This window comes from Enhydra lutris, unplaced genomic scaffold (genome assembly GCF_002288905.1).
Source record: "Enhydra lutris kenyoni isolate GAN:26980312 unplaced genomic scaffold, ASM228890v2 scaffoldscaffold4, whole genome shotgun sequence".
NCBI classification, from domain to species: Eukaryota; Metazoa; Chordata; class Mammalia; order Carnivora; family Mustelidae; genus Enhydra; species Enhydra lutris.
In genome coordinates, this window is record NW_019154088.1 from 3,510,640 (window position 1) to 3,536,215 (window position 25,576).

A 25,576-nucleotide genomic window follows, 5' to 3' on the forward strand; every position below is an offset into this window, starting at 1 on the left:
GAAAAGAGAAAGAAAATACAAACTAAACTCTTCTTAGTGATTTTAATCTCCAAGGATCATCTCAATCACCTTCTCACCTGTGTGTCCTGGAATTCTCCCTACTGAGTTGGCTTCATTAGCTGGGGAAGACCCAGTATCAGCTCCCAGCATCTTAAGAATGGAAGCATCTTAAGAATGGAAAGATATAATTACCAAGGCCATACCCCACCTTAAGTATCTAAACCATAACAAAACTTCCATGGATTGAGCACCTCTGAAATGGCAGGTACCATCCTTTGAAATATAATAATAATAGTGTACAATAAAGAGAGAGGTTCAGCTGAGTCAGGGGAAAGGATTGAAACTCAGATCTGCCTGACCCAAGACCTAAGTGCTTTAACATTAAACTCCTCTACTCCACTACTTTGGCTGCTTCTTTATTTGTTTTCTGTTTTGTTTTTAACTTAAGAAACAAAGAAAGTCATTTAATGGCTATAAGTTAGCTCCCATAATCAGTGAGAAGGAATGAGAATGAGGCTTAGCATTCAAAGGTAGAACCACAGCCAAAACCACCCCACAGAACTCAATCTAGTGAAGATTCTGCAGCTGCTAACAGGGGAGACCAGATGCCTTGGCCTTTAATACCTTGGTCTCTAGAATTAAAGGGGAAGTACTGAGAGCAACCTGAGATGATGCCATTCCCTCGACCTCACTCCTAAATGGCAGACTCCAAAACATAATTTAAATTCAACAACAAAGAATGCAGGGTGCCTTTGTCCCAGGAAAAGGTCACACATCCTTGTCTTGTTTTCTGGGGAGCCAATGAGAGCCTACCACTTAAAGCTAAAAGCAACCTGTTGACTCACCCAAATCAGTAGCATCTCCATGACAGTGGGCCTCTATTTGCATATATCAGGGTAGTTTGTTTCCCGAGGAGCATGTTTATTTTTAAATGTGAGTACATATGTGTGTGTGAAAGAGAGAAAGAGTGAGAAACACAGAGAAAGAGCAAGACAGAGAACATGTGCCTGTTGGCTGTAGAATAAATGATTTAAAAAAAAAAAAGTGATCCAGGTAAAGAGAAGAGGTAAAAGTGACAAATTATGGATTGAATTGGAAAATTGCCTTTTTCTTACAAATGCCGTATCACTTTAAATCATGATAAAGCAGCTGAAAAAGGGTTATCTGATTTTACTCCCAAGCTCCGTGAAATTTAACCAGTTTATCTCTCAAATTAGTTCTCATTTTGAAGTTGGTGTGGAAGGTTATCATATTTAAATAGAAATCTTCCTTACTGTCAGTCATCAAGTTCATTTCTTATGCCATTTCCCACACCTCCCTTGACATTCTCCTGTCCTCTGTATGTACTGCAAGATAATGACAAATCTAGTAACCTCTCGCATTTCTTTATAAAATGAAAAGAACTTGGCTTACCCATTGAACCACGTTAATGGTTAATGGAATTGTGAAATTGGCTTTTCTTTGATCTTGATAACAGTGTCTTTATTTCCTTTTTGTCTCTTCCGACTTGTGCTGTAATAGCTGTGCATATAAAATTTGGACTCTTGAGAGTATACAGAGAAAACTTTGTATTATGCTTTTTAAAAGGATTTTATTTATTTGAGAGAGAGTATATGAGCCGGGGGAAGGGGCCGAGGGAGAAGCAGCTACCCCACTGAGCAGGGTGACTGACTTTGAGCTCCATCCAGGACTCAGAATCATGACCTGAGCCAAAGGCAGATGCTTAACCAACTGAGCCACCCTGGCACCTATGTATTATGCTTTTATTTATTTATTTATTTATTTAAAAGATTTTATTTATTTATTTGACAGAAAGAGATCACAAGTAAGCAGAGAGGCAGGCAGAGAGAGAGGAGGAAGCAGGCTCCCCGCCAAGCAGAGAGCCCGATGCAGGACTCGATCCCGGGACCCTGGGATCATGACCGGAGCCTAAGGCAGAGACTTTAACCCACTGAGCCACCCAGGCGCCCCAGCCATGTATTATGCTTTTAAAGCCTGTGAAAACATAGAATAGAACTGAGTTTTATGAAAATAATGAGAAATTTGCCTAGGAATTTTATTTAAATGCATTGGTACATTGCTGCTGAAGTATTTTATTTGGTTTCCCTAAAATTCAGATCATTGCTTTTTGCCCCCTTTGAACAAGTTTCACTTTCTCAGCCTGCCTTTTCTGCCTTAAAAACCACAGCTTTGTATATGCTCATTGGACTGAGTGTTTCTGGGAACGTCACATGGTCTCTTTAAACCTTGGTCTTTGAATTCTATATGTATCATCTGCGTTCCGTGTGTGTATTTCAGGAAAGTGTTTTCCTTATCTCTCCAGGATATACATGGACGTTCGTGGTTAAAAAGACAATCCCGTATGACCCATGTAGAATTTTAAATGCTGTAATCTTTGGCTAGAGAATGTTGAGGGAGCGTTAACATGATATTCTGGCTGAATGGCCTAGTTATTTTTCTCTTGCCTTTAGATTTTTATAGACTTCAATTAAGCCATGTTGATTTATTATTATCATTATTTCTAAATGGCTTTAAGAATTGCAGCTATTCCATAAACGTCCTGTGATAACCTATATCGTAAAACTTCCCTCTCCACCTATAGAAAGTAAATGACCTTGATTCTAAGAACTGTTAAAACATTCCTTTAGAATATTTCATGATACTTTTTAAAGTGTTGAAAGTGACAGTAGTGCTATATATACTTTTGTTTAAATCCCAAATTAAAATGATGTACAAAGTGGAGGCAATATTGAATATATTTCAAAACTATGGAAATGTGATTCTCTTACCCACTGATCTCTACCACTAACCTCACTCTATGATGAGCCCCTATTTATTAAGTGTCTTTGGTGCTCAAGGAAGCACTGGGTTAAGAAAATTAGCACATTTGGGGCACCTGGGTGGCTCAGTGGGTTAAGCCTCTGCCTTCAGCTCAGGTCATAATATCAAAGTCCTGGGATCGAGCCCTACATCCGGCTCTCTGCCCAGCAAGGAACCTGCTTCTCCCTCACTCTCTGCCTGCCTCTCTGCCTACTTGTGATCTCTCTCTCTCTCTCTCTGTCAAATAAATAAATAAAATCTTTAAAAAAAAAAAAAGAAAATTAGCACATTTAATTCTTAGAACAGTCCTACGAGTTAAATATTATTTTCCCTATTTTACAAATGTATGTACTGGTTCATAGAAGTTAAGGAACTTGCCTAAGTGACACAGCTAGTATGTGACCAATAAGTAATATTTAATTTTAAACCTAAATATGTCCCATTTCAAAACCATAGCTTTTGCCCGCTCCTCTCTTTGCCCCCCCCCTCTTTTTTTTTTTTAAAGGTTTTATATATTTATTTGACAGAGAGATCACAAGTAGGCAGAGAGGCAGGCAGAGAGAGAGAAGCCAACTCACTGCTGAGCAGGGAGCCTGACGTGGGGCTTGATCCTAGGACCCTGAGATCATGACCTGAGCAGAAGGCAGAGGCTTAACCCACTGAGCCACCCAGGCGCCCCTCTTTGCCCTCCCTTTAACTGTGTTCAGGAATAAGATCAGAGGGGCACCTGGGTGGCTCAGTGGGTTAAAGCCTCTGCCTTCGGCTCAGGTCATGATTCCAGGGTCCTGGGATCGAGCCCTACACCGGGCTCTCTGCTCAGCAGGGAGCCTGCTTCCAACTCTCTCTCTCTGCCTGCCTCTCTGCCTACTTGTAACCTCTGTCTGTCAAATAAGTAAATAAATAAATCTTTAAAAAAAAAAAAAAGAATAAGATCAGAGCGGTGACAATGCCTACCTTTCTCCTTTGTAATTTTAATGCATTTACATGTTTCCATATTTTTCTCTTAACCTGACTAAATTGTGAGTATTAACTTAAAGGAATCATTGCTGATTAAATCTGGGCTCTTAATCTTGTTTCCTTTCTATCCTCAGCAAATTTCTTCTAGCTTCAGTAGCCATTTGGTTCCAGTAGTGAGGTGATGTGTTTTGCAATGTGAGGGAGAACTGTTACAAAATACTATCTTCATTTGACTTTATGGTAATGAAAAGAATGAACATTTAGAATCAGAGTGATTTAGTTCAAATCCTGGCTTTGCCACTCATTGGTTGTGTAATCATAGAACTGGACTAATTTCTTTGAACCTCAGTATTAACATCTATAGCAATGCCCGGTACAGTCACTAGCCGTATGTGGCTATTTTCTTTTTAAGATTTTACTTATTTTTAAAGGTTTTATTTTTAAGTAATGTCTACACTTGACATGGAGCTCAAACTTACAACTCCGAGGTCAAGACTCATGCTGTACTGACTGAGCCACCCAGGTGCCTCCACATATGTGGCTATTAATTAAAGTTAAATAGAATTTAATATTTACTTTCTCAGGGCACCTGGGTGGCTCAGTCAGTTAGGCATCTACCTTTGGCTCAGGTCTCGACCCCAGGGTCCTGGGATCCAGCCAGCATCAGGCTCCTTGCTCAGCAGGGAGTTTACTTCTCCCTCTACTCTTCCCCCTGCTCATGCTCACTCTCTCTCTCAAATTAAAAAAAAAAAAAAAAATTAGTTTCTCAGTCACATGAGCCACAGTTTAAGTGTGCAGAGGCCACCCGTAGCTAGTTTCAACTATATTGGAGACACAGATAGAGATCATTTCCATCACTGAGGAAACTGGCCCTGAGCAGCATTCATCTACAAAATGGGGTAATTGATGGCTTTTCATAGAGTTATGGGGGGGGGGGAGGGGAGGGAAGAGGAAAACAAAAAAAAAAAAACCTAGCGTGGGGGCGCCTGGGTGACTCAGTGGGTTAAAGCCTCTGCCTTCGGCTCAGGTCATGGTCCCAGGGTCCTGGGATAGAGCCCTGCATCGGGCTCTCTGCTCAGCAGGGAGCCTGCTTCCTCCCTCTCCCCTGCCCCCGCCTGCCTCCCTGCCTCTCTCTGTCAAATAAATAATAAAATAAAATCTTTAAAAAAAAAACAAAAACAAAACCTAGCGTGGTGCCCACTTGGGACAACAGTGACTCCCTACAAAATGCTTATTCTCTCCCCATTCTTCCCTCAGGCATGCTCTCCTCATCTACCTCCATTTTGTTTTAGGTAAATCCATATCTTACCTAATTTTTCAATTGTCTCTTTTAAGTATAAAAAATATATACTTTAAAATAATACCTGGACCCTTGGTGTTTGAACTCATAGTCTCAAGATAACTTTTACCTAAAAGAAATTAAGGAAGGAAAGAAAGAAGATATGCAGTTATAGCATAGCCAATGGCTGTCTGGTTTTACTCTTCGGGAAGAAGGAGAGTAGAGGCAGCAAGAGGAATCTATGGTTTATTAGATTCCAGATCTTCATCTAAAACTTTAACCACAATGGAAAGCTTTTGTTATGGACTCCATACTTTCTGGAGTGATTGTCCATGTGGACCATAAATACTATTTATTTTAGAAAAGCTCAAGGACCTTCAGAAACATGTTCCAAGACATTCTGAACCTTAATGAATGCTCCTTTTCTACCCCCACTCCCCTCCAGCTTAACAACTGAGTCTCAGCCTTTCCTTCTTGCCCTTACATTATTTTATTTTGCCATGGACATTTAGTCTATTTCCAGAGAACCTTGGGTACTGTTTGGTAGAATTAATCTCTGAAATATTTGATCCTAAGACCCTAACCACTAATGTAATAACTATTTTCAGGCTTGATTTTTGTATTTGTAAGAGTAAGGAAATTTTAAATGAACTAATACCTTTGATTCCTAATGAGTTGGCCTAAAAACAAAACAAGAAAATGGTCAGTGCTCTGCTGTTGCCGACCTGGGCACTTTCCAGGCCAGCCACTATCTGGGAGCACCCCTTCCCCACAGCGGGGAAAGTCACAGCACTAAGGATACACACCCTGAGTTTCAGCAGCCCCATGTGTCAGTAGACTCTTGAGAAAAGGATTTTCTTATTTATTTATTTATTTATTTATGTGTGTGTGTTTATTTATTTTTTTGGTTAGGTAGTTAGTTATGTGTCAGAGAGAGACAGAACCCAAACTGGGAGATGGAGAGAGAGAAGCAGGCTCCCCAGTGAGCAAGGAGCCTGATGTTGGACTCAATCCAGGATCCTGGGATCATGACCTGAGCTGAAGGCAGACAGACACTTAACTGACTGAGCCATCCAAGGTGCCCTAAGAAAAGGATTTTCTTGAGAAAATCCAAATTCATGGATTTTTTTTTTCCTGAAATGATTGAGTTGGTTTAAAACTCATCTTGGAGGGGCGCTTCAGGGGCTCAGTCATTGAGCTTCTGCCTTTGGCTCAGGTCATGATCCCAGGGTCCTGGAATGGAGGCCCACATCGGGCTCTCTGATTGGCAGGAAGCCTGCTTCTCCCTGTCCCTGTGCTTATATTTCCTCTCTTGCTGTCTCGCTCTCTGTCACATAAACAAATAAAAACTTTATTAAAAAAAATCATCTTGGAGGGGGCGCCTGAGTGGCTCACTCCATTAAGCGTCAGACTTGGTTTCAGCTTAGGTCATGACCTCAGGATTGTGAGATATTGGGTCCCAGGTTGGGCTCCATGCCCAGTGGGGAGTCTGCTTGGGATTCTCTCCCTCTGTCCCTCCCACAAACTGAATGTGCACATTGGTGTTCTCATAGTCTCTCATAAATAAATAAATAAATAAATAAATAAAATCTAAAAAAAGATCATCTTGGAGTACAGGAAAAGTAATAAATAATATGATGAACTTTGTCTCCTACAGTGGCCATCTGGGAGAATTTTAGAGTAGTTTACTCCCTTTAGGTGATACAGATGGACAAAACAATCCAAAGAGTCTTGGCCCAAAGACACCCAAAGGGATTCTTTTTTTTTTTTTTTAAGACTATTTATTTTTTGACAGAGACAGGGAAAGAGGGAACACAGCAGGGGGAAAGAGAGAGGGAGAAGCAGGCTTCCCACCAAGCAGGGAACCCAATGCGGGGCTCAATCCCAGGACCCTGGGATCCTGACCTGAGCTGAAGGCAGAGGCTTTAATGACTGAGCCACCCAGGTGCCCCCAAAGGGATCCCTTGAAAGGATTTCCTTCGATGCTCTATTCATTCTTGGCACAGCTGCAGCATGGTTAGGTCTTGTATTCAGTAGGCCTCTCTGTAACAAATAATTTCATTCAAACCAAAGGGCTCCTCTGCCCAAGTGCATATGTGGAAGGAATTGAGAGGGGTGGTTTCCTGCTTGGCCCATCATATCATCAACAAATACTTTTTTCATACTCGTAATGTTAAAAAAAAAAAATCTCTTAGATGCTGGTTGATGGTTCTAAGAAGGTTGTTGCTTTGCTAAGAAAGTGTATCATATCCATATAGTGCCTACTATGTGCAGGCACTGATGAAAGTGCCAAATATATTAGCTCACTTAATGCTCTTAACAATCCAGGAAGTAGGTACTCTTCTTATTCCCAGGATTCTGGTGAGGAAGGCGAAGCAGAGACTGCTTGCCCAAAGTCAAGCTTCTTGAAGGAGCAGAGTAGGATGTGAGCCCAAGACCCACAGCCAGGATCTTAACAGTGCGCACTGCCCAGGCATTCCTGATTACTGAAAGATGACAGACACACTGCTGTCTTACTTGCTTCCATCCTCACAAGGATGCCCCGGCCTCTCCTTTTTAACTTTCACAGTCTTTTAGTTTGTTACCAACATTCAGCCCATTTCCCGTGAAGATTTGATGCTGCTCCATGGAACCAGCCTTAGAACCATTTCACACTAGGACTGCTCAGTGGAAAAAAGCCTTAATCACTGACACCTGCCCTTGCAGCCTCTCAATGCGGGGCAGGTGCAGCCTGTTGCTGTTGTTGTTTTTTAAGAACAATTAGTAAGAGTAGTTGCCAGCTTCTCCTAGGCTGACCTAGAGGGGCTGTTGTAAGTGTTGTGTTAGTGCTCAGGGAGGAGCTCCACCATGAAGGGAGGGAAGATGTTACAAACCCGAAACAGAAAGGGGAGCTTCAGGAGGTCTCTGGATTTGTCTTTTATTTGGTCTCATGACTCCATTTCGAAGATGTGGAGAACAAACATAAGGAGGGTGCTGTTGGGGAAGAAGGTAAGCTCACAGGCCAGGGGCAGTAGGGAGGGGGGAGGGGAACAGGGGTTAGGGTACCTCGTTTCCTATCCTGCTGCTGCACTTAAGTAGTGTGAACTTGTACCAGTTCTTTAGCTTTACTTGACTTCAAATGACTTCATTTTTATTTTTTTAAAGATTTTATTTACTTATTTGAGAGAGAGAGAGAATGAGAGAGAGAGGGCATGAGAAGGGGGAGGGTCAGAGGGAGAAGCAGACTCCCTGTCAAGCAGGAAGCTCAATGTGGGACTCGATCCTGAGACTCCAGGATCATGACCTGAGCCGAAGGCAGTCACTTAACCAACTCAACCACCCAGGTGCCCCCAAACAGCTTCATTTTTAAAACAAGAATGTTGAAGTAGTTGATTACTAATATTTCTGAAGTTCCATTCAGCTTCCTAGCACTTTGATTCTACCCACATCCTTAAAGAATCCTAAACTCCTTTCTTAGGATGTCGTTCATTTAACAAGTATCTTCTTTGAGGGCTTGTGATGTCCTAATTTCCTCAGATCTCACCATTTGTACCAGACTTCACGTACTAAGTAAAACACCCTTCTGAAACCCTAAAACCCATTTCCACCCATTATCCCACTCACATCTTTATCTATAGTTTACTTACTCTTCCCAGTCCACTGATCTAAACATGTCTTCCACAGAAATAGTTTCTACACACTTACTTACCCTTAGTAATTTTAACTTCTTTCTACTTTTCTCAAACAATCATTACATGAAGCTAGTTGAACCACTTAGAAGCTACAAGCAATTAGTCATTAAAAACAGGCCCAGAACTTGAAGTAAATTGAATAAGAGAAATAGGAGGAGAATCGGGTTGCCTAACACTGCAATTAACCTCACTTGCTTTACTTTTCCCTGGCCTTTCTGGGGTTTTATGAGACTTGGGGGAGGAATTATCTAAACAGAATGATATGGGGGAGGGCTGCAAAGAGTAGAAGTTGGGAGGAGTTTAGGAGGTTTTTCTTTTAGGCCATGTCCAATTTCTGCAAATTGACTTAAACAAGACTTGTTAATGGTCATTTCTCTAATCTTACGAGAGCCAAGAAGCTGGGTTTTACTGATGTTTCTCGGGCAATGGGCCTTTGTCGTTGCAATCACTCTTGCAGGCTTATTTCACCAGGTATCAGTTTGTTGGACTGATGTTCTTATTATCATGAAGAACAGTTGCCTTTTGCCTCAGTCTGAGAGGATGGTGAGATGGGAGAAATATGGAGAACTCACTGCTAGTAAATTCTCCACACAAATATGTGTCCAGTTTTCAAGTAGCTGGGTACCAATGGTTTTCTTTCTTTCTTCTTTTTTTCTTTTTTTTAAGATTTTATTTATTTGAGAGAGAGTGAGCATGAGCAAGGGGGAGCAGCAGACAGAGGGAGAAGCACGCTCCCTGCTAACCAGGGAGCCCAATGTGGGACTTGATCCCAGGATCCTGAGATCATGACCAGAGCCAAAGGCAGATGCTTAACTGACAGCTGCCCCGGTGCCCCTGATTGTTTATAACAAATCGGTTAATGAATAAAGTGTATATATTTATAATTGATATCTGATATCCTGAGCTTTAACAATCGGTACCTATTGTTTTTAACAAATAGTTACAAAGAACATCACAAGGGTCAAATGCTACCTATTTTAACTTAGCTGTCTAAGTTGGCCCACTTTATCTGGCCTCTTGCACATGTATAGCTATTACAGGGCTTAAGGCTCTTGAGTTTAGAACTGTCAAGGAGCATGAGTTTCCTGTCCCTTCTAGCTGGACTAAGAATCAGATGGACAGGAGACAGATTAACAGGAGAAAATCAAATTTAATTTTGTACATACAGGGAAGCCAGAAAGATATAATTCCAAAGATAGGCAAAATGAGGTATATATGTTGCCCTAAACTAAGGAGAAAGGGGATGGGGTCTGGGACTCCGAAGGGAAGGAAGGCAATTCACAGGGCAACAAGAGCAGATGTTTGGTAACTAGATGTTTGTCCTGCCATACAGATGGTCACTCAGATAAAATTTATCTCTGGGAATAACCATTATTCTGAGGAAGACCTCCAATTTAGATTCTTCTGTGTGTAATTAAGGGAGGAGCAAAAGTTTCTCTTGAGCCTGCAAGGTCTCAATTGCCTTCAACACAAAATAACCTTCATGCCACAGTGGCCCATCTTGGGGTGACCTGCCATTGACCAGTACAAAACAAAAGAGATTCAGGGGAGGTTGCAAAGGAAAAAGTCTTTGGTACTGGTTTTGTGTAGTAGGCATTTAAAAAGTGTGCATCACAGAATAAGACACTGAGATAAATGATGTCCAGAAGAAGTGATTATTTTTCCCCCTGAAAATGTTAAAGCATTAAATCGGTTCATTTTTCAAAACCAATCAACTAAGATCACATTTGTAGGCTTCTTAAAAATCCTAGAAGAGAGGACAGGCAGTAATGTCTCTGATGTTGGCTGTAACAGTGTATTTCTAGATATGTCTCCTGAGGCAAGGGAAATAAAAGCAAAAATAAACTATTGACTATGTCAAAATAAAATGCATCTGCACAGTGAAAGAAACAACAGAACTAAGAGACAACCTACTGAATGGGAGGAGATACTTGCAAATTACATATCCAATAAAGGGTTGATATCCAAAGCATATAAAGCACGGTTACAACTCAACACCCAAGAAAACCAAATAATCTGATTAAAAATGGGCAGAACACTTGAACAGGCATTCCTCCAAAGAAAACATACAGATGGCCAATGGACACACAAAAAGAAGCTCAACATCACTCATCAGCCAGGAAATGCAAATCAAAAGTACAATGAGATATCACCTCACACCTGTCAGAATGGCTAACATCAACAACACAAGAGACAAGAAGTGTTGGTGAGGATGTGGAGAAAAGAAGGCCTCATGCACTGTTGGTGGGCATGCAAATTGGTGTAATCATTGTAGAAAACAGTATGGAGGTTCCCCCAAAAGTTAAAAATAGAACTGCCTTATAATCTAAGAATTGCACTACAGGGTATTCCTTCCCAAATACAAAAACACTAACTCAAAGGGATACAAGCACTCCTTTGTTTATCACAGCATTATTTATAGTAGCCAAAATATGAAAGCAGCCCTACTGTCCATTGATAGGTTAATGGATAAAGAAGTGGTGTATATATATATATATATATATATTCATTTATAAATATATATACTTTATCCATTAATCATATATATAATTACTATGTATAATAATATGCCTATATATAGATACATAGCTATACTATATATAATTATATATATATATATATAATTAAACCATATATATGTGGTATAGATATTTATCTATAAAATATATATTTGTGATATATACACCACATATATGTGGTCTAACATCTAAACATAAACATTCTGTTATATATAACAGTATTTCTCAGCCATAGAAAAGCATGAAATCCTGCCATTTGCAACAACATGGATAGAGCTAGAGAGTATAATGCTAAACAAAATAAGACAAATACTGTATGATTTCACTCATATGGAATTTAAGGAACAAAATGAATCAACAAAGGAAAGAGAGACACAGACAAAATAAACCAAGAAATAGCCTCTTAACTATAGATAATAAACTATTGGGGAGGTGGGTAAGAGGATGGGGGGATACAGTGGATGGGGATTAAAGAGTACAGTTATCATGATGAAAAATAAAGTAAAATGGTTTAAAAAAATTTGCAGTCTTCTTATTTGAACATTATAGGCCAACATTTTTCAGTTCCTTCAATGACTAGCAATAGTAACGTTTCTCATAGCGCGAGAGAGTCTGTAGTCGAAGACATGTTTGAATTACCATGCTGCTCTTTCTTTCTTATCCTCCTATTTAGAGGTCACTGCTTGCTTTCATTCAGAGTTGTTTTAGGTCTACCTCTTGTGAGTCAGACTGAATTTAGAGTGTAAAGTACTTACAGTGTAAGAACAAAGTGTCACCTTTCCCTTGGCAGATTTCCCCTATTAAACTTCATGTTTCACGAACGTAGAGGGCTGGAGTTTCCTTCGTCTATATATCCCCAGAGCCTCATACACAGTTGGTGCTGAAAAGCGGTGGTTGGATGAATACATCTTTGTGATAGAATTATGCTTCATAAATGGAGGAGAATTGTATGGGGAGAGCCTCTTACTGTGTCACAGAATCCTTTCACAGACTCCTGTGTCTTTTCTGGGACTAGTACACAAGCCATCTCAGAAACTTATTCTGGAAATCAATAATTAGTTAGGTCCGAGAAAATGGAGCCTTTCAGTTAAAAAGGACAACACAAAATAGGGTCATGTCTCTTCCCGCACTCCTGTGTTAGATGGTCTGTGTAGTTCTTAAGACAGATCTTATGATGTGGTGTGGGGATTCCTTTGCTCCCCCGTCTTGAAGAAGCAGAAGTCTGATTTTTATCAATGGGCATTTCCTCTGGGCAGGAAGCTGTTCTAAGACGTAAATGGTGCTGATAAATTTTCTGTGTGTCATGGTGGCCTTTTGATGAAGCGTGCTGTAATGAGTCATCCCAAACCTACTAGCATCAGGAACAAGTGGGAAAGTCTCCATTTGGACTCAAGGCCAAATCAGGGACCCGGAAGTGACATCTTAACTTTCCCAGAGGGGTTGGTGGGATATTCTAATACGTACTCTTTTGTGTGTGAGGCTTCCTTTTGAAGGCATTGCTGGAAATGTGTTGCAATCAGAATTTCCCAGTCTTATTGTTTTCGGGGGGAACAGGATTCAAGTCTTCGGTGTGCTATTCACAGCTGCTCCTTGATGCGCATCCACTAACAGTGTTGGTTTGCTTGTGGCTACAGCTTTTATTTTGCAGAATAAATTGCTGTTTGTGTTTAATACTTGGGCTCAGTTTTCTTGCAGCTTTGGTCAGAGACCTGGTGATTAGTTTTCAGCCAGTTTGACTGTCCTGATCCAGCGCAGGAACTTGGCCATCGCAGATGCTTGCTAAATGCCTGCTGGCTGGACCCGATTTGAAAAACACTGAGACCTTAAGTTCCGACAGGAAGCTGTCCCAAGAGGCCGCTAGCTGTGCTGCTAGGAAACAGCCGCAATTTTTCCACGTCCTTGGTTGCTTGTTCTCAGCATACAGAGTGTTGGAAACTACCTTGAGCTGATGTTTGGTGCTGATTTCGTCCGTCCTGTTCTTGTTTTAGGCAAATTGGGTCTGTGATAGCAACTTGACTGACCGAGACGTTTCAGATGTTTTGCCGTTTAGGGGAATGTGGCTCCTTGGGGATCTTGGCTGAATCGCTTTGCCTAACAAGGCAGGTTGTGTGTTACCTTGTAGCATGCCAGGTTTCACTTGGTTGGATCGCTGAAGCAGAGAGGGGTGCCCTTCGGACACCAGGATTCCTAAGGAAACCAGGAAGTTAGAGCTGCTGAGCAGAAGCCTGAGGTTGGCACAGAGTGTGTGGAGGGTAATCATTCGGGCGGGCTGGGGCTGTTTACTCTGCGCACCTAAGGCTGGTGGACACTGGGCGTGGTGGGCGTGCTTGCCTAAGTACCTGTTTGTAGAACAGTGAGACAGATGGGCAGAGTAAAACAGCAGTAATCTGAAACCAGTCCTGTTGGTCACCCACTCCCCACCCCCAGCCTTAGCAGCTGAAATCTGCATTCCAGATGAAACCTGCAGGGAAACGGAAGAAAGCATTAAAACAAAAACAAAAAACCTTCAAGAGCAGTAATTTACTGCTTTTGGGAGTTCTGGGCATTTTGAGATCATCTATTCCTTTACTTGCATTTCTTTGCTTTGGGTTTTGTAAGTGACGGTTGATCCGTGTGTGCTGCTAGGTTTTTAGGAAGCACAGGCTTCCGACCAAAATTTAGATGGCAAGAGGGAGCTTCTCAAAAGCGTTTCCGTCAATTTCTGCTGATTCACTTTTGAATTTCTTGGGCTGCTGGGTGAGGAGGGGCGGGGGTTGGGGGGTCAAGGGCTGTCAGGATCTGCTTGCCGGCTCAGCACGTTCTGGAGCCTCCCTTGCTCACCAATGAGGAAGTTGAAAGCTACAGGGAGGCTCTGGGGCGGAGCTCACAGTGAAGTCCTGGGCTGGGATGACTGGGGGCAGGCTGACTTTCCCTACGACAAAAACCCTTTTGTCCGCGGAAATAAATACGGAAGTCCCAGAGGAGCAGCCTCCCCAGTTCGTGTGTAGTAAGGTGTGCAGCCTCTGCTGCGTCTGGGCAGAAAGCTCCACGGGCTTCTCACAGCTGGCCCTGGGCGTTCCATCCTCACACACACCCTGGAAGGAGGGCCCAGCAAGTGACCTGAAAGAGACCAAACGTGCTTGCTCCGCGGCGGAGAGGCTGCCGGGTCCTGTTGCTCCCTGTCCTGTAAGTTCAAAGCCGATGGTGTGGATAAACTGAGGGAGCAGGGAAAAGTGACAGAAGTCAGAACGTGCACGGAGGGCATTGCCCAGACATGGAGGACGCTGGAGACACTCTGAATGGCAGTGATGATGTCTCGGAACCAGAAAAACCTGAAGCCAGACTTGAAGTGGCTCAGTCAATCCTGAGCAAGTTCTCTATGAAAACTTTGTTTGGGTTTACAAGTAAGTTGGACTCTGTGAAGACCGACGAGGAAGCCGCAGTGCTGAAGGCATTCCACCGTTTACCTCAGCTGGGTGATCCCAGCAAGGGCTCGGAGCAGCAGCCGGAGGCACAGGCGCAGGTTCCACATGACCTTGGAAATGATAGCAAGACTGCAGGGGTGGAGACTGAGTCAGAGGGAAGTCAGGGAATAGAAGAGGCAGGGATTTCTCTTCCTGGTCAAGAGCCACTTCCCCTCAGTGCTCAGAGTGTGAACAGAGACGATGTCATTTTGGTTCGTGGGACTCTTGTGAACACCACCAGCGATTCCGACTCTGATGATGGTGGCCAGCAGCCAGAAGAGGGGAGCCACGCCAGCCGCCCACAGTCCCCCAGTGTTTTATCTGAGCCATCTCAGGATCCTAAAGAAAAGCCACGAGATTGTAGGGAAAATAGCACCACTGGGGAAAGGGATGATGCAGAGCTCTGTGCAGAAGGGCCTCAAAGGACTCCACCTGACATAAGTAGCAAATCGCAACCTGACAATGGTGGCCTCCAGACAGAGCGCGGCTCCACACAAGGACAAGCTGCCGAAGAAAGATCCCCAGTCCTCCCCGTGGTAACAGACCAGAATGTGAGTGTCGGTGTCACCGAGGATGCCTCGTCTAAAAAAGAAGTCACCGGAGAGAAGTCGTTCCAGCTTCCAGCCTTTTTCAGTGGGCTTCGTGTGCTGAAGAAGGGGGCCACAGGTGAGGGAGGGAAGACCATCACTGAAATTAAACCAAAGGATGGCGACCTGGCTTTGCTCAAATTGACACAGCCCGTTCAGAAGTCCTTAGGTCAGGCAGGGCCTCAGACTGTGAAGGCTGGGGAGAAGACAACGGACTCGAAGGCCACTCCCACTCTCCTGGAGCAGCTCTCTCAGCTGTTTGTCCTTGACATGCCCAAAGCAGAGGTGAAGGCAGAAGATCCTGAGCAGCCCAGGAAGGAGGAGATGGGCTGCAGTGCTACCCAGGAGAGCCAGGGTGGCCCCAGCGGAGCCCAGACCCAGGGTGGAGAGGTTAAGCCAAAGCCTCCAGAGACCGCCCTTGAGGCCTTTAAAGCCATATTTGTCCGTCCCCCCAAAAGGGGGACCACAGCTGACACGTCTGAGCTGGAAGCCCTCAAGCGCAAGATGAAGCATGAGAAGGAGTCCCTAAGAGCTGTGTTTGAAAGATCAAGGTCAAGGCCGGGTGATGGCCCCTCTGAGTCCAAAAGCGTATGTAGCATTGGGTTTGGGGTTTTGTCGTAAGATGCAATGCTGCTGTATTTCTTTTTCAGCTTTCCTGTCAAAGTGAGTCCCAGTTACCTGTTGTTAGTGAATCTTTTCTAGGTGAAAGGGGATTACGATCAAATCGCCCTTGCAAGGAGCATGGAGTTAAACTAGGGAATTCTGTCTTTCTTTTATTTTTCTGGAGGGTCCTAAGAGGGATATACATAAAGATGTGTGGGCAGAAAGGGGAAACTGTCACTCTGAGTTTAAGCATTAATAGTAGATGTTCTTTTCTTTTTTAAGATATTATTTATTTATTTGAGAGAGAGAGAACGTGAGAGAACACAAGCGGTGGAGAGGGAGAAGCAGGCTGCCTGCTGAGCAGGGAGCCCAAACCGGGGCTCAATCCCAGGACCCTGCAATCATGACCTGAGCTGAAGGCAGATGCTTTACTGACTGAGCCACCCAGGCACCCCAATAGTAGATGTTCTTATTAAAAATAAAGCAGCACGAGGAAGTGATGCTGTAGAGAGAGCCCGCATTTCCTCATCTCTTAGTTAGACCTCTGCAAAAACTCTGTTTTAACTGTGAAAGTCTGCCATTTGGCAAAATATGTGTTTGTGATATGATTAAAATGTTCCATGTTTGTTACAAGGCATTCTGGTCACTGGGTTTAATCATTTAATTCTAACTTACCAGTTACTGGTCGGGTGACCTCAATCACCCAGAGCCTCCATCCCTGCATCCGGCAAGATGAAGAAAATAACCCTTACCTTACGCAGTAGTCGTGAAGAGAGTGAAGTTAGCCCATGGTAACCATCTAATTAGTGAGCTAGTGTTACTATTAAGGAGATTAATTCAGGTAATCTATAAAGATTAGCAAACCCCTGTCCAGTAGATCTTAAATGTTCATAAGAACAATAGAATTTTAGTATCTCCTCAGTCTTGAATTTTCATTCCCTCTTTTATAGTTGATCACTTGAAGCAATAAAAATTTAAAAATCTTTTGGAAACATTCTTAGGATGTAGTTGAAAATTGAACACAATATGGCATTCTCCAAGTAGTAAAAATCAGCCTCTATAAAAATGGCTTCAATATGAAGGCCATGTCATTTATTTAAAGAAGAGAAAAAGGAATTGAAATCAGCAATGTTGAGGGCTTAGAGAAATATTTCTTGACCCACATACAGCTGGTGTTTATGGAAAATGCAGAGCTAGTCTTTGTATTATAAAATACCCTGGAGTGGTTTGGGATACATGTATAATCATCCCTATAAATGTACCTATGTACAGTGCATGTATAACTGTATCTTCAGTTCGATGTTGGTGATTTAAAAAAAAGTTATATGATAAATATCATCTATTAATGTTTGTATCATACTTGGCCTTGAGGTTTTTGTTTGTTTGGTTTTGTTTTGTTTTTTTGTTGTTTTTTCCACCCTCACTGATCACTTTACCTTTCTGGAAAAGGGTCACTCTGTAGGGAGATGTTTCAATTATAGTGAAGGAGCACAACATGCAACTAGCCATCTAAATTAATTTTGGAGTTAGAGGCAGCATGTCTTCAGGGGTTAATTCGCTGTGGCCACATTTCATATAACATGTCCTTTTCTTTACCTGCTTTTTCAACAGCCTGACCACAGCCCTACTGAGCAGGACGATAGGACTCCGGGCAGACTCCAAGCTGTCTGGCCACCCCCAAAGACAAAAGACACAGAAGAAAAAGTGGGATTGAAGTACACCGAAGCAGGTAATGTGAAAAGAAGCCGGGTACCCGTGGAATGAATCCTTCACCGCCGTGGCTTTTAGTGCTAGTTCGGTCCTCCCAGAATTTGAGTTTTTGTTTCCCTGCAAAATGTAAGCCTGAAGGCTTTTCTTTTTGGTTGCGCTGTTCAAGGGAACATTTGCACAGTTATCATTACTGCATCTCTTCGAGATGAAAGGTGAAGGCCAGGGAATGAATGAAGGGCAGCCTGTGTGGAAAGCAGGAGAACCTTTGGGGAGCCAGCAGAGCAGGTAGATTTCACATTCCTCAGGAAGCAGGTGGTGGGCCCTCATATGTTGGGAGCTGGCAGGGTTGCTCAAAGAGGCCTGGTATGCGCCTCCAGAGCTGCAATCCGATTTGTCTCCCTTTGAAAACGCCTTCAAACTCCAGGAACCTCTTGTGGAGTGAATGTACAGAGACTGTATCAGTTACTTTTTCCCTTTGGTGAGACAAAGCTTTACTTAATGCATGGCCAATTTTAAAGCAACCCAACTTTCTGGAAACCTTCCCGGGAACTTTGCTTGAATATATTAAAATGAAATGGGCCATGTAGATATGTTTACTCTAACTGAAAAGTTCACAAGAAATTAAAAAAAAAAACAAAACAGGAATTAGAGGACGGTGTATCTTAAATGAATAGATGTGTTTGTGCATCTCTGGTGAAGGGTCTTTGTCTTCTTCCTGAGATTGGAAGATTACCTACGCAGGCTTCTATTTTTTCCGTTTGTCTTAGGGTGTGTGTGTATATGAGGATCCGTCTTTCCATCAGAGAGAAAAATGCTTTCCGTTCCTATTCACTGATAGACGTAAATGGATCAAATTAGGGGTGGGTTAGTAATTCGTGGTTTTTCTGCAGTATTGTAAGTTACTTCAGTGACTGAGAACACTGATGCATTTTGAGTTGGCAAATGAATCCTCAGTTTACAGCCTGATGGCTTTTAGCCTCCATTTACCCAACTGCAGATTTCTGACTATCCCCAGATATCAGCTACTCCATAGCATATTTTTTTCTACAGTGTTTGATTTCTAGAATGAAAAGTATCTTGGCTTTAGTGAAAAAAACCATATATATATATATATATATATATATATATATATATATATATATATATATATATATGTATCTGTTCCAGTCTTCTTACCTACAGTTGATTTTTCCTAAATTGTAGTGCTTGTGGTTACAGTCAATGAACCAGCCACCAAATTCTTTGTCATGATCTGGCACAGTTTGCACACTTAAAAGTACTGAAGTTTGCTTTAATGAAAAACCACAATCCTTGTGTGTTTCTTATTCCTAGTTAATAATGGTGCTCCAAGTCCTGTTCCTATCAGTAGATCATGGCAGTCTTCCTTGTCATGATGAGCATTTGCTGAGTAGAGAATTTAACTCAATACCATAAATGGTTTTTCAATCCACTTCAAGTAGTATTTGGGGGGTATTTATATCTCTGCAGAGTTTCCTTAGTCCATTTCCAGAAGCTCAGAGGAACACTGTGGTTGACCTCATCTGTGGCTTTCCCAGTCTTTGCTTGTCATGATCTGTATTCTCAGAGCTTTCTAAGGTCTTGGATGAGATGGGGGGAGGGCAGGACAGATAACGATAGGGCTGCTGGGTGAGCTGTGATAGCACAGTGACGGAGAGGGCTGACTGTGGTCTGAGGAAGACCTCCAAGTCCTCACCCAGTTCCCACAGTGGCAACATTTCCTTACTACACTCCCAGGCTGGTGCTCAGTTCCTGAGAGCCTTCTAGGAGCTGCTATCCTCTTGGTGGGTATCAAATAAGAATAAGATGCCACTGTGCCTGAAGTAAACTTATTTTTACCCCATCACTTGATACCAGTGTAGGGTTGCCCTATCATTTATTGCTAATTTTGAGGAAGTTAACACTTTCCTTGTGATTTTCTTAAGCTTTTGTTGAGAAAACTGTTGGTTTATTATTTCAAGCATTTTGTGATATTTCCATTGGTTTCCCTGCCTTTAGGGAGACATACGAAATTTGCCACTTTGAAGAGAGCACAGAGACAGTGAAATTAGTTGAGACCTATTTCAAGGTGTTTGAAGTCTTGGGCTTTTACATCCACAATGCTCTTTATTTTTTCCTAGGGTATACAAGAATCTAGCGTTCATATTTCAAGTGTGTTGTTGGAGTTCTGTATCAGTGTTTAAGCTCAGTCCTTGGCAGAGCAGGGAACGAGATTGTCTTTGTCTTCAGGAGTCCCCTGGTGTCCTTGTGCTGCCCTCAGCCACTTCAGATTTGCCACTGCTTGGAGTTTCCTTTATACACAGTTTGTCATTCAGCACTTTTTTTTTTTTTAATTTTTCCCCCTGAGGGCTTATGAGATCACCCAATACTATAAACTCATCCTTTTTGTTTACAGATAAAAAGAAAGCTGATATCAGAGAACCTGTCCCTTTAAACTAAGGCTTCCAAAGTTCTCTTAGTCATGCGAGGGTAACTGCCCGCTGCTGCTGGTGCCCACTGCTAAGGAGGCTCTCTGTGCCACTTCCAAAGCATCAGCAGCATCTGTAGCTGCTGACATGGTAACGGCCTCCCTTGGCAGGTAAATCCTTTGGCCCTCCAGAGTTTCAGTGCCATTCTGATCACTCTGTGTTCACATGAAGATAGGAGCTCTTGGGACTTTGGTGATGTGTCAGCCGAGTGAATCACCAGCCCCCATCAGAGCCATTGTGCACAGGACTTGTTGGTGCTGAAGTTGACCTCTTCTCCTCAGTAAAGGGCCCCAGTGTTAATTCGCTGAGCCTGAACTTCTCTCCTTAAATGAGAGTGCATTACTCTCTCCCGTCTCTTGTGCTCTGCTTTCTTACACTCTTATCTGTGCGATTCTGCTTTGTGTTTGGGATGCCTCACAATAATTTGGAGGGAAAAGAGCACTACCCCTCTCTCCAGTCCTGGGGAATGAGATTGGAACAATCCATTTGACAGACCTCATATTCTTCTCAGAATTGTCTTTTCCTTCCCTGGGTGTAGGAGTTGGCTCTTGAAACAACCTTGTGGGATGATCTTGTTTTTTTAAAGAGGAATCTCTTTCAGTGGCCTTCTCATATCCTTAAATGGTTAATCAACTTCTGTTGAGTCCGGCCCCTTTACTGCTGCAAGACCAGAAACATCTGGATGCAGTAAACTTGATTAGCTTTTGAAGCTTGGGGCAAAGTAAAACTCCATCACAGCAAAGTGAAATGATGTGTCATGAAACATACAAGGGGGTACCTAAGAAAAATGTCTGCCTTTGTACTGATGACGAAGCAATTCGTCTCGTGATAAGCAGATAACAGGTGGTCTCCCTCTGCTATTTCTCTTCTAATATGCTATTCTGTACATGGCGAGGTGATACAAGTTTTAGAAACTTGCAAAATGAAACCGGAAGGCACAAGAACTTTGGTATCATAGAATCATTGAATCATAGCATTAACACAGGGTTGAACTTCTTTTTATCTCAAACGTGAAAAAAATTATCTAAGCCATATTATGTCACTTTTGTTTTCTTTTTGGTTTGTGAAGGATAACTGCACTTAGCCTTATTTTTTTTTTAAATTACATATATTAATATACCAACCAGGGTGCTTTCAGGAATCAGGTGATGGACTCAAACTGGCTAATCGGACTGAGAGTTATTTAGAACTCTTTCCAAAGGCGTGGGCAGGGTTTAGGGAAAGCACTCAGAGCTGGAGCAACATCTGGCTCTACGGACAGAAACTTTGAAAGCCCTAGACTTAAGGGGCAAGGGTAGGAGAAGCCACTGGGGAAACCCAGAATTTCAGAGGGAGGCTGAGTTGTATAGTGAGGGCCGCCCAGCAGGAGTTGTGGCCCTCAGTAGATGGATGCAGCCGATCCCCAGTGACTTGACAGGAAAGGAGCTGGGAAATAAATAGTCTGACTCTCTTCTTTGTCTTGTCTCCCACCATCGCTCCCATGGCCAAATCCAAAGACAAGTCCAAGGACTGGGAGCCACTCTCTGCCATTCTGTTAGGACAATAGGGCCCCGGAAAGGGAAAGGGTAGATCTGGATTAGCAAACCCAGGATACCCAGCACAGTTACACTCGCAGCAGACTCCATGTCAATGAGGGGCATATGTCTCTCAGTCTGCAAAGAGGATTGGGGTGCATTTAATTCCATCACACCTGACCACACAGGCTTTAACGCAATGGCGTGAGAAAAAGGCCTGTTTTTTATCTTGTGGGAGTTTTATGTCTTCTGCTTTAATGGGTTCATAGGAAATATAGTGGCCATCATTCAGAGCCTTGCTCTGTGAATACCTTTGTCACCTTAATATAGAGAGTTTATTTACTGATCTTAGAAAATTTTCTCTAAGTTTTAAATGTTTCCCTATATTAAAAAATAAAATAATGAATTTTGGAAATAGCCAGAAATATCACAAAGCAAAAGAAACTTCCTGTAATTCTGTTTCATAGGGAAACCATTGCCAACATTTTGAATTATGAAAAGCTTATGTGAGTTGAATACTTAAAAGCTTTTTGATCATCTTGTATAGAGCTGCTTTTCACACTTGAAAATGTGACTGTATTTTTTATTGACTACCTTTTAACCATGATTATATTTATAGAGATTTAGTTTTTCAAGGTATTATAATATAAAAAAGGAAATAACAATTCTGTAATATTTTTGTTCATAAATGTTTAATTAGGATAAATTTCTTATGATGGAATTGCTAAATGAAAGGGTGTAAGCCTTAATGTATTCAATATGTATTAATTGCCAAAGTTAATTTTTATGCAAATATATTCAGTATGAAAACAGTACTTTTTTTTTTAAGATTTATTATTTATTAGAGAGAGCAAGAGAGAGCACAAATGGGGGTTTGGGGTTGTGCCGGGGGAGGGAGAAATAGATTCCCCACTGGTCAGGGAGCCTCACATGGGTCTCAATCCCTGGGCTCTGGGATCGTGACCTGAGCTGAAGGCAGACGCTTAACCAACTAAGCAACCCAGGCACCCTGAAAACAGTACTTTTAAAACAATGAGAAAAGTTTCCATCTTTATCATTTGTCTTTAATTTTACTTGTCTTGTCCAATGTGAAAACATTTTAAATATTTGTGTATAGTCAAATCTATTTTCATTTTAATATATAACTTTTCTTCTTCTGCTTAAGAACTTTCCTATTCAGATGACCTATATTTTCAAATTGCTTAAGTGTTTTTTTTTTTTCTAACTTTTCCTTCTTTCCTTCCATTTTATATCAAAAACTGAATTTGGTGCATAGCTTGAGGTATAGATCTAAGTCCACTCTTTCCCCCCTGAGGTGCTAACTTACAGGAGGCTTCTAGCTTACTCTCTATGCTAAGCATGGTACTGTTGAGGACTTTCTGTGGTCTTTGTGTTTCCATTTTGTATAGATATCTTAATTATTTCAGCATTAAGATACATGTCAGGATCTGTTCAAGTTTTTAATGCAATTTAAAAAAATGGTTTTGGCTTGCTTATTCTTCCAGAAAACCTTAGTTTACCTTGGTTTCCAAAGGATCCATTTGGGTTTTTTACTGGAATTGCATTAATTTGTGAATTAATGTAAAGGTAGAAATGAGAATTGAGATTTTGAAAATTCTTAGTATCTCTATTTGAGAACAATTCTTCTAAAACTATTCAAATTTTCTTTTTTGACTCAGTAAAAATATTGCCTAAATTTTTTCTAGATATATTCCTAGGCATGTTATTTAAAAAAAAAAAGCATGATATGAATTTGTATCTCATGATTCATTTTTCCTAAAAGTCAGATGCATTCCTAAGAGTCTAGTGGTTCAAGTAACACTAGGTCCGAGGCCAGAGCTGGACCGAGTGAAGGCCATATTTTGGACTGACTGACTGACTGCCTAATACCAGGGGAAAATTACTTTTGTTTTCACTCTGGTTTGTGATTCTGAACATTCTGAGGCTCCTTTAAAAACCCAACAAAGATAGAAAGCTATGGAAGAAGACACTGCAGTTAATTTTGCATACATTTCAGACTCACCTCCCCCTACCTTGCTGCCATCTTAGCCCTCCCTCCTTCTTCCGTTCTCCCCCACCCCTCAGGTTCCCAGGTCTAGATGAACCTTTGATGCAGAAGCTCAGCCCAGAGCTGGGCTTTCTTTCCTGCTCATCTCCTATTTTATATTATGAAGGAGCACCTGAAACACCTAATTACTTATTAAGAAATGTGAAACATATCATCATGGCGTGTGCCTCAGCATCCTGAGAGGAAATGAAATTAACAATTGTGAGTTTTACATTCAAATGGTATTGCACATTAAAATGGTACTATCTGGGAAATGGCAGTGACTTAATTACCCATGGAGAAAATACACAGAAGAAAAGCACTTATTTTTTCTGAAACAAAATGAACTATGCTTTTTTGGTTTCTCTTCCCATATTCATCTGGAAAAGCTCTTCCCTCCACTGGCTGCAGATCAGACCCAGCCTGGGACTGAGGGATGGCCTATGGACTGCCCTGCTGAGAGGGAGCACCATGGCTTTTGTAGAAAAGAGAACCAGCCCAGTATGGCAGCGTGGTTATTGGGAGTGAGCAAGCTGTTGCCACATGTGGCATTTCCTGGGGCTTACTCACACCATTCAGAACATCCCTCCTTAGAATATTCTGGTTCAGATAGGGAAACAACCCATCCCTCAACTTAATGAAGATCAGCCTACTTTCTGGTTTGTTTCTTATTTGGGTTCCCTTGGTTATAAAGGATAGAGCTGCTCACTGCCCCTCCTGGTGAGTCAGACATCCTTGCCTCATCAGCAAAGGAGAGCTATAAATATCTTTGAATATTTTATTGGCCTTACTGTACTTTAAAAAAAAACTTCTCCACTCATAGCTAGCACGCTGTATTAGCTATGACTAGATTTTTCCTTTAATGTCCTGTATCTGGATAAATGATCCCACGTGTCTCCTTTCATGGTCTAGGCAACAGGTTTGCTCATTGTGTATTCTCTAGGGCTTTGTGACATGTCACCATCACTTGCATGGAGTTACGGTGATAATCCAGAAAACTGGAAGCTGTACAGACTAAAAACAGGAGCGTCTTAAATTTTGTGGCCATAGAAATAGGGTGTTCTAGGAAATGAGAGGGGATTGGAATGTGTGTGTATTAGGCTTCTACTTGCTCACAGCTGGGAGCTGTGGGGAGGGAGCTGGACTCTTCCAACACAGATGAGAGCTAAAGCTTGATACGAAGCAGAGGGAATCCCGAAATGTGGACCAGTGACTCGGGAATTTCATGTTGTGCTCCAGGAAATATGAGTAAAGGCCTTTGGCTCAGGAGGAGTAAAAGCAAGAGATTAAAATATAGAACCTGGGGGCACCTGGGTGGCTCAGTGGGTTAAAGCCTCTGCCTTCGGCTCAGGTCATGATCCCAGAGTCCTCTGCTCAGCAGGGAGCCTATTTCCTCCTCTCTCTCTGCCTGCCTCTCTGCCCACTTGTGATCTCTGTCTGTCAAATAAATACATAATAAATTCTTTAGAAAAAAAAATCTTAAAAAAATATATATATACACATATATAACCTGAAATTTTACATTAAAACCTGACAGCAGCAAACATTTTAGAAATCATTGAGTTGATCGTATTCATTTTACATATGAGAGGTGGTGACTTCCTGAAAGATAAAGATAATAAGAGCTGGAATTATAAGGGGAAGAGAGGAATGGCCGCTTCAAATCAGGGAGGGGCTGGAGAGTGATGGATTTTTTTTTTCTCCTGCCAATGCACTGACATTTAAAGATTCAGCAAGAGAAACACATGGGGAGCAGGAGCACTTAAGAATTAGGATGGCTATTCAAAAAAAAAAAAAAAGAAAAGATGGGGCCTGAGTGAGTTAGTCTGAATAATAAAGGAGATCATAGGTGTCCCATACCAGCTCACAGCCACAAAACTTGGCTAGGTCATTTCATGTTGCCTTTTTGACTCCTAAACATTTAAAAAGGGGAGTTGTAA

At 41.9% G+C, this 25,576-nt stretch overlaps 1 protein-coding gene across 3 annotated transcripts in view; it reads left to right on the top strand.

The window, feature by feature from the left end:
• Nucleotides 1–25,576, top strand: part of LOC111139049 (formin 1) — a 372,768-nt gene that overhangs the window by 82,357 nt on the left and 264,835 nt on the right. The window contains exons 1-2 of one of the 3 annotated variants that reach the window (XM_022491184.1): nt 14,500–15,864; nt 17,491–17,608. The exons of 1 other annotated variant lie outside the window; for it this stretch is intronic. In XM_022491184.1, coding sequence (XP_022346892.1) covers nt 14,500–15,864; nt 17,491–17,608 — 1,483 coding nt within the window. Of the gene's footprint in view, nt 1–14,499; nt 15,865–17,490; nt 17,609–25,576 lie in introns of those variants that run through there. One more of the 3 variants, XM_022491166.1, reaches the window with a different exon arrangement.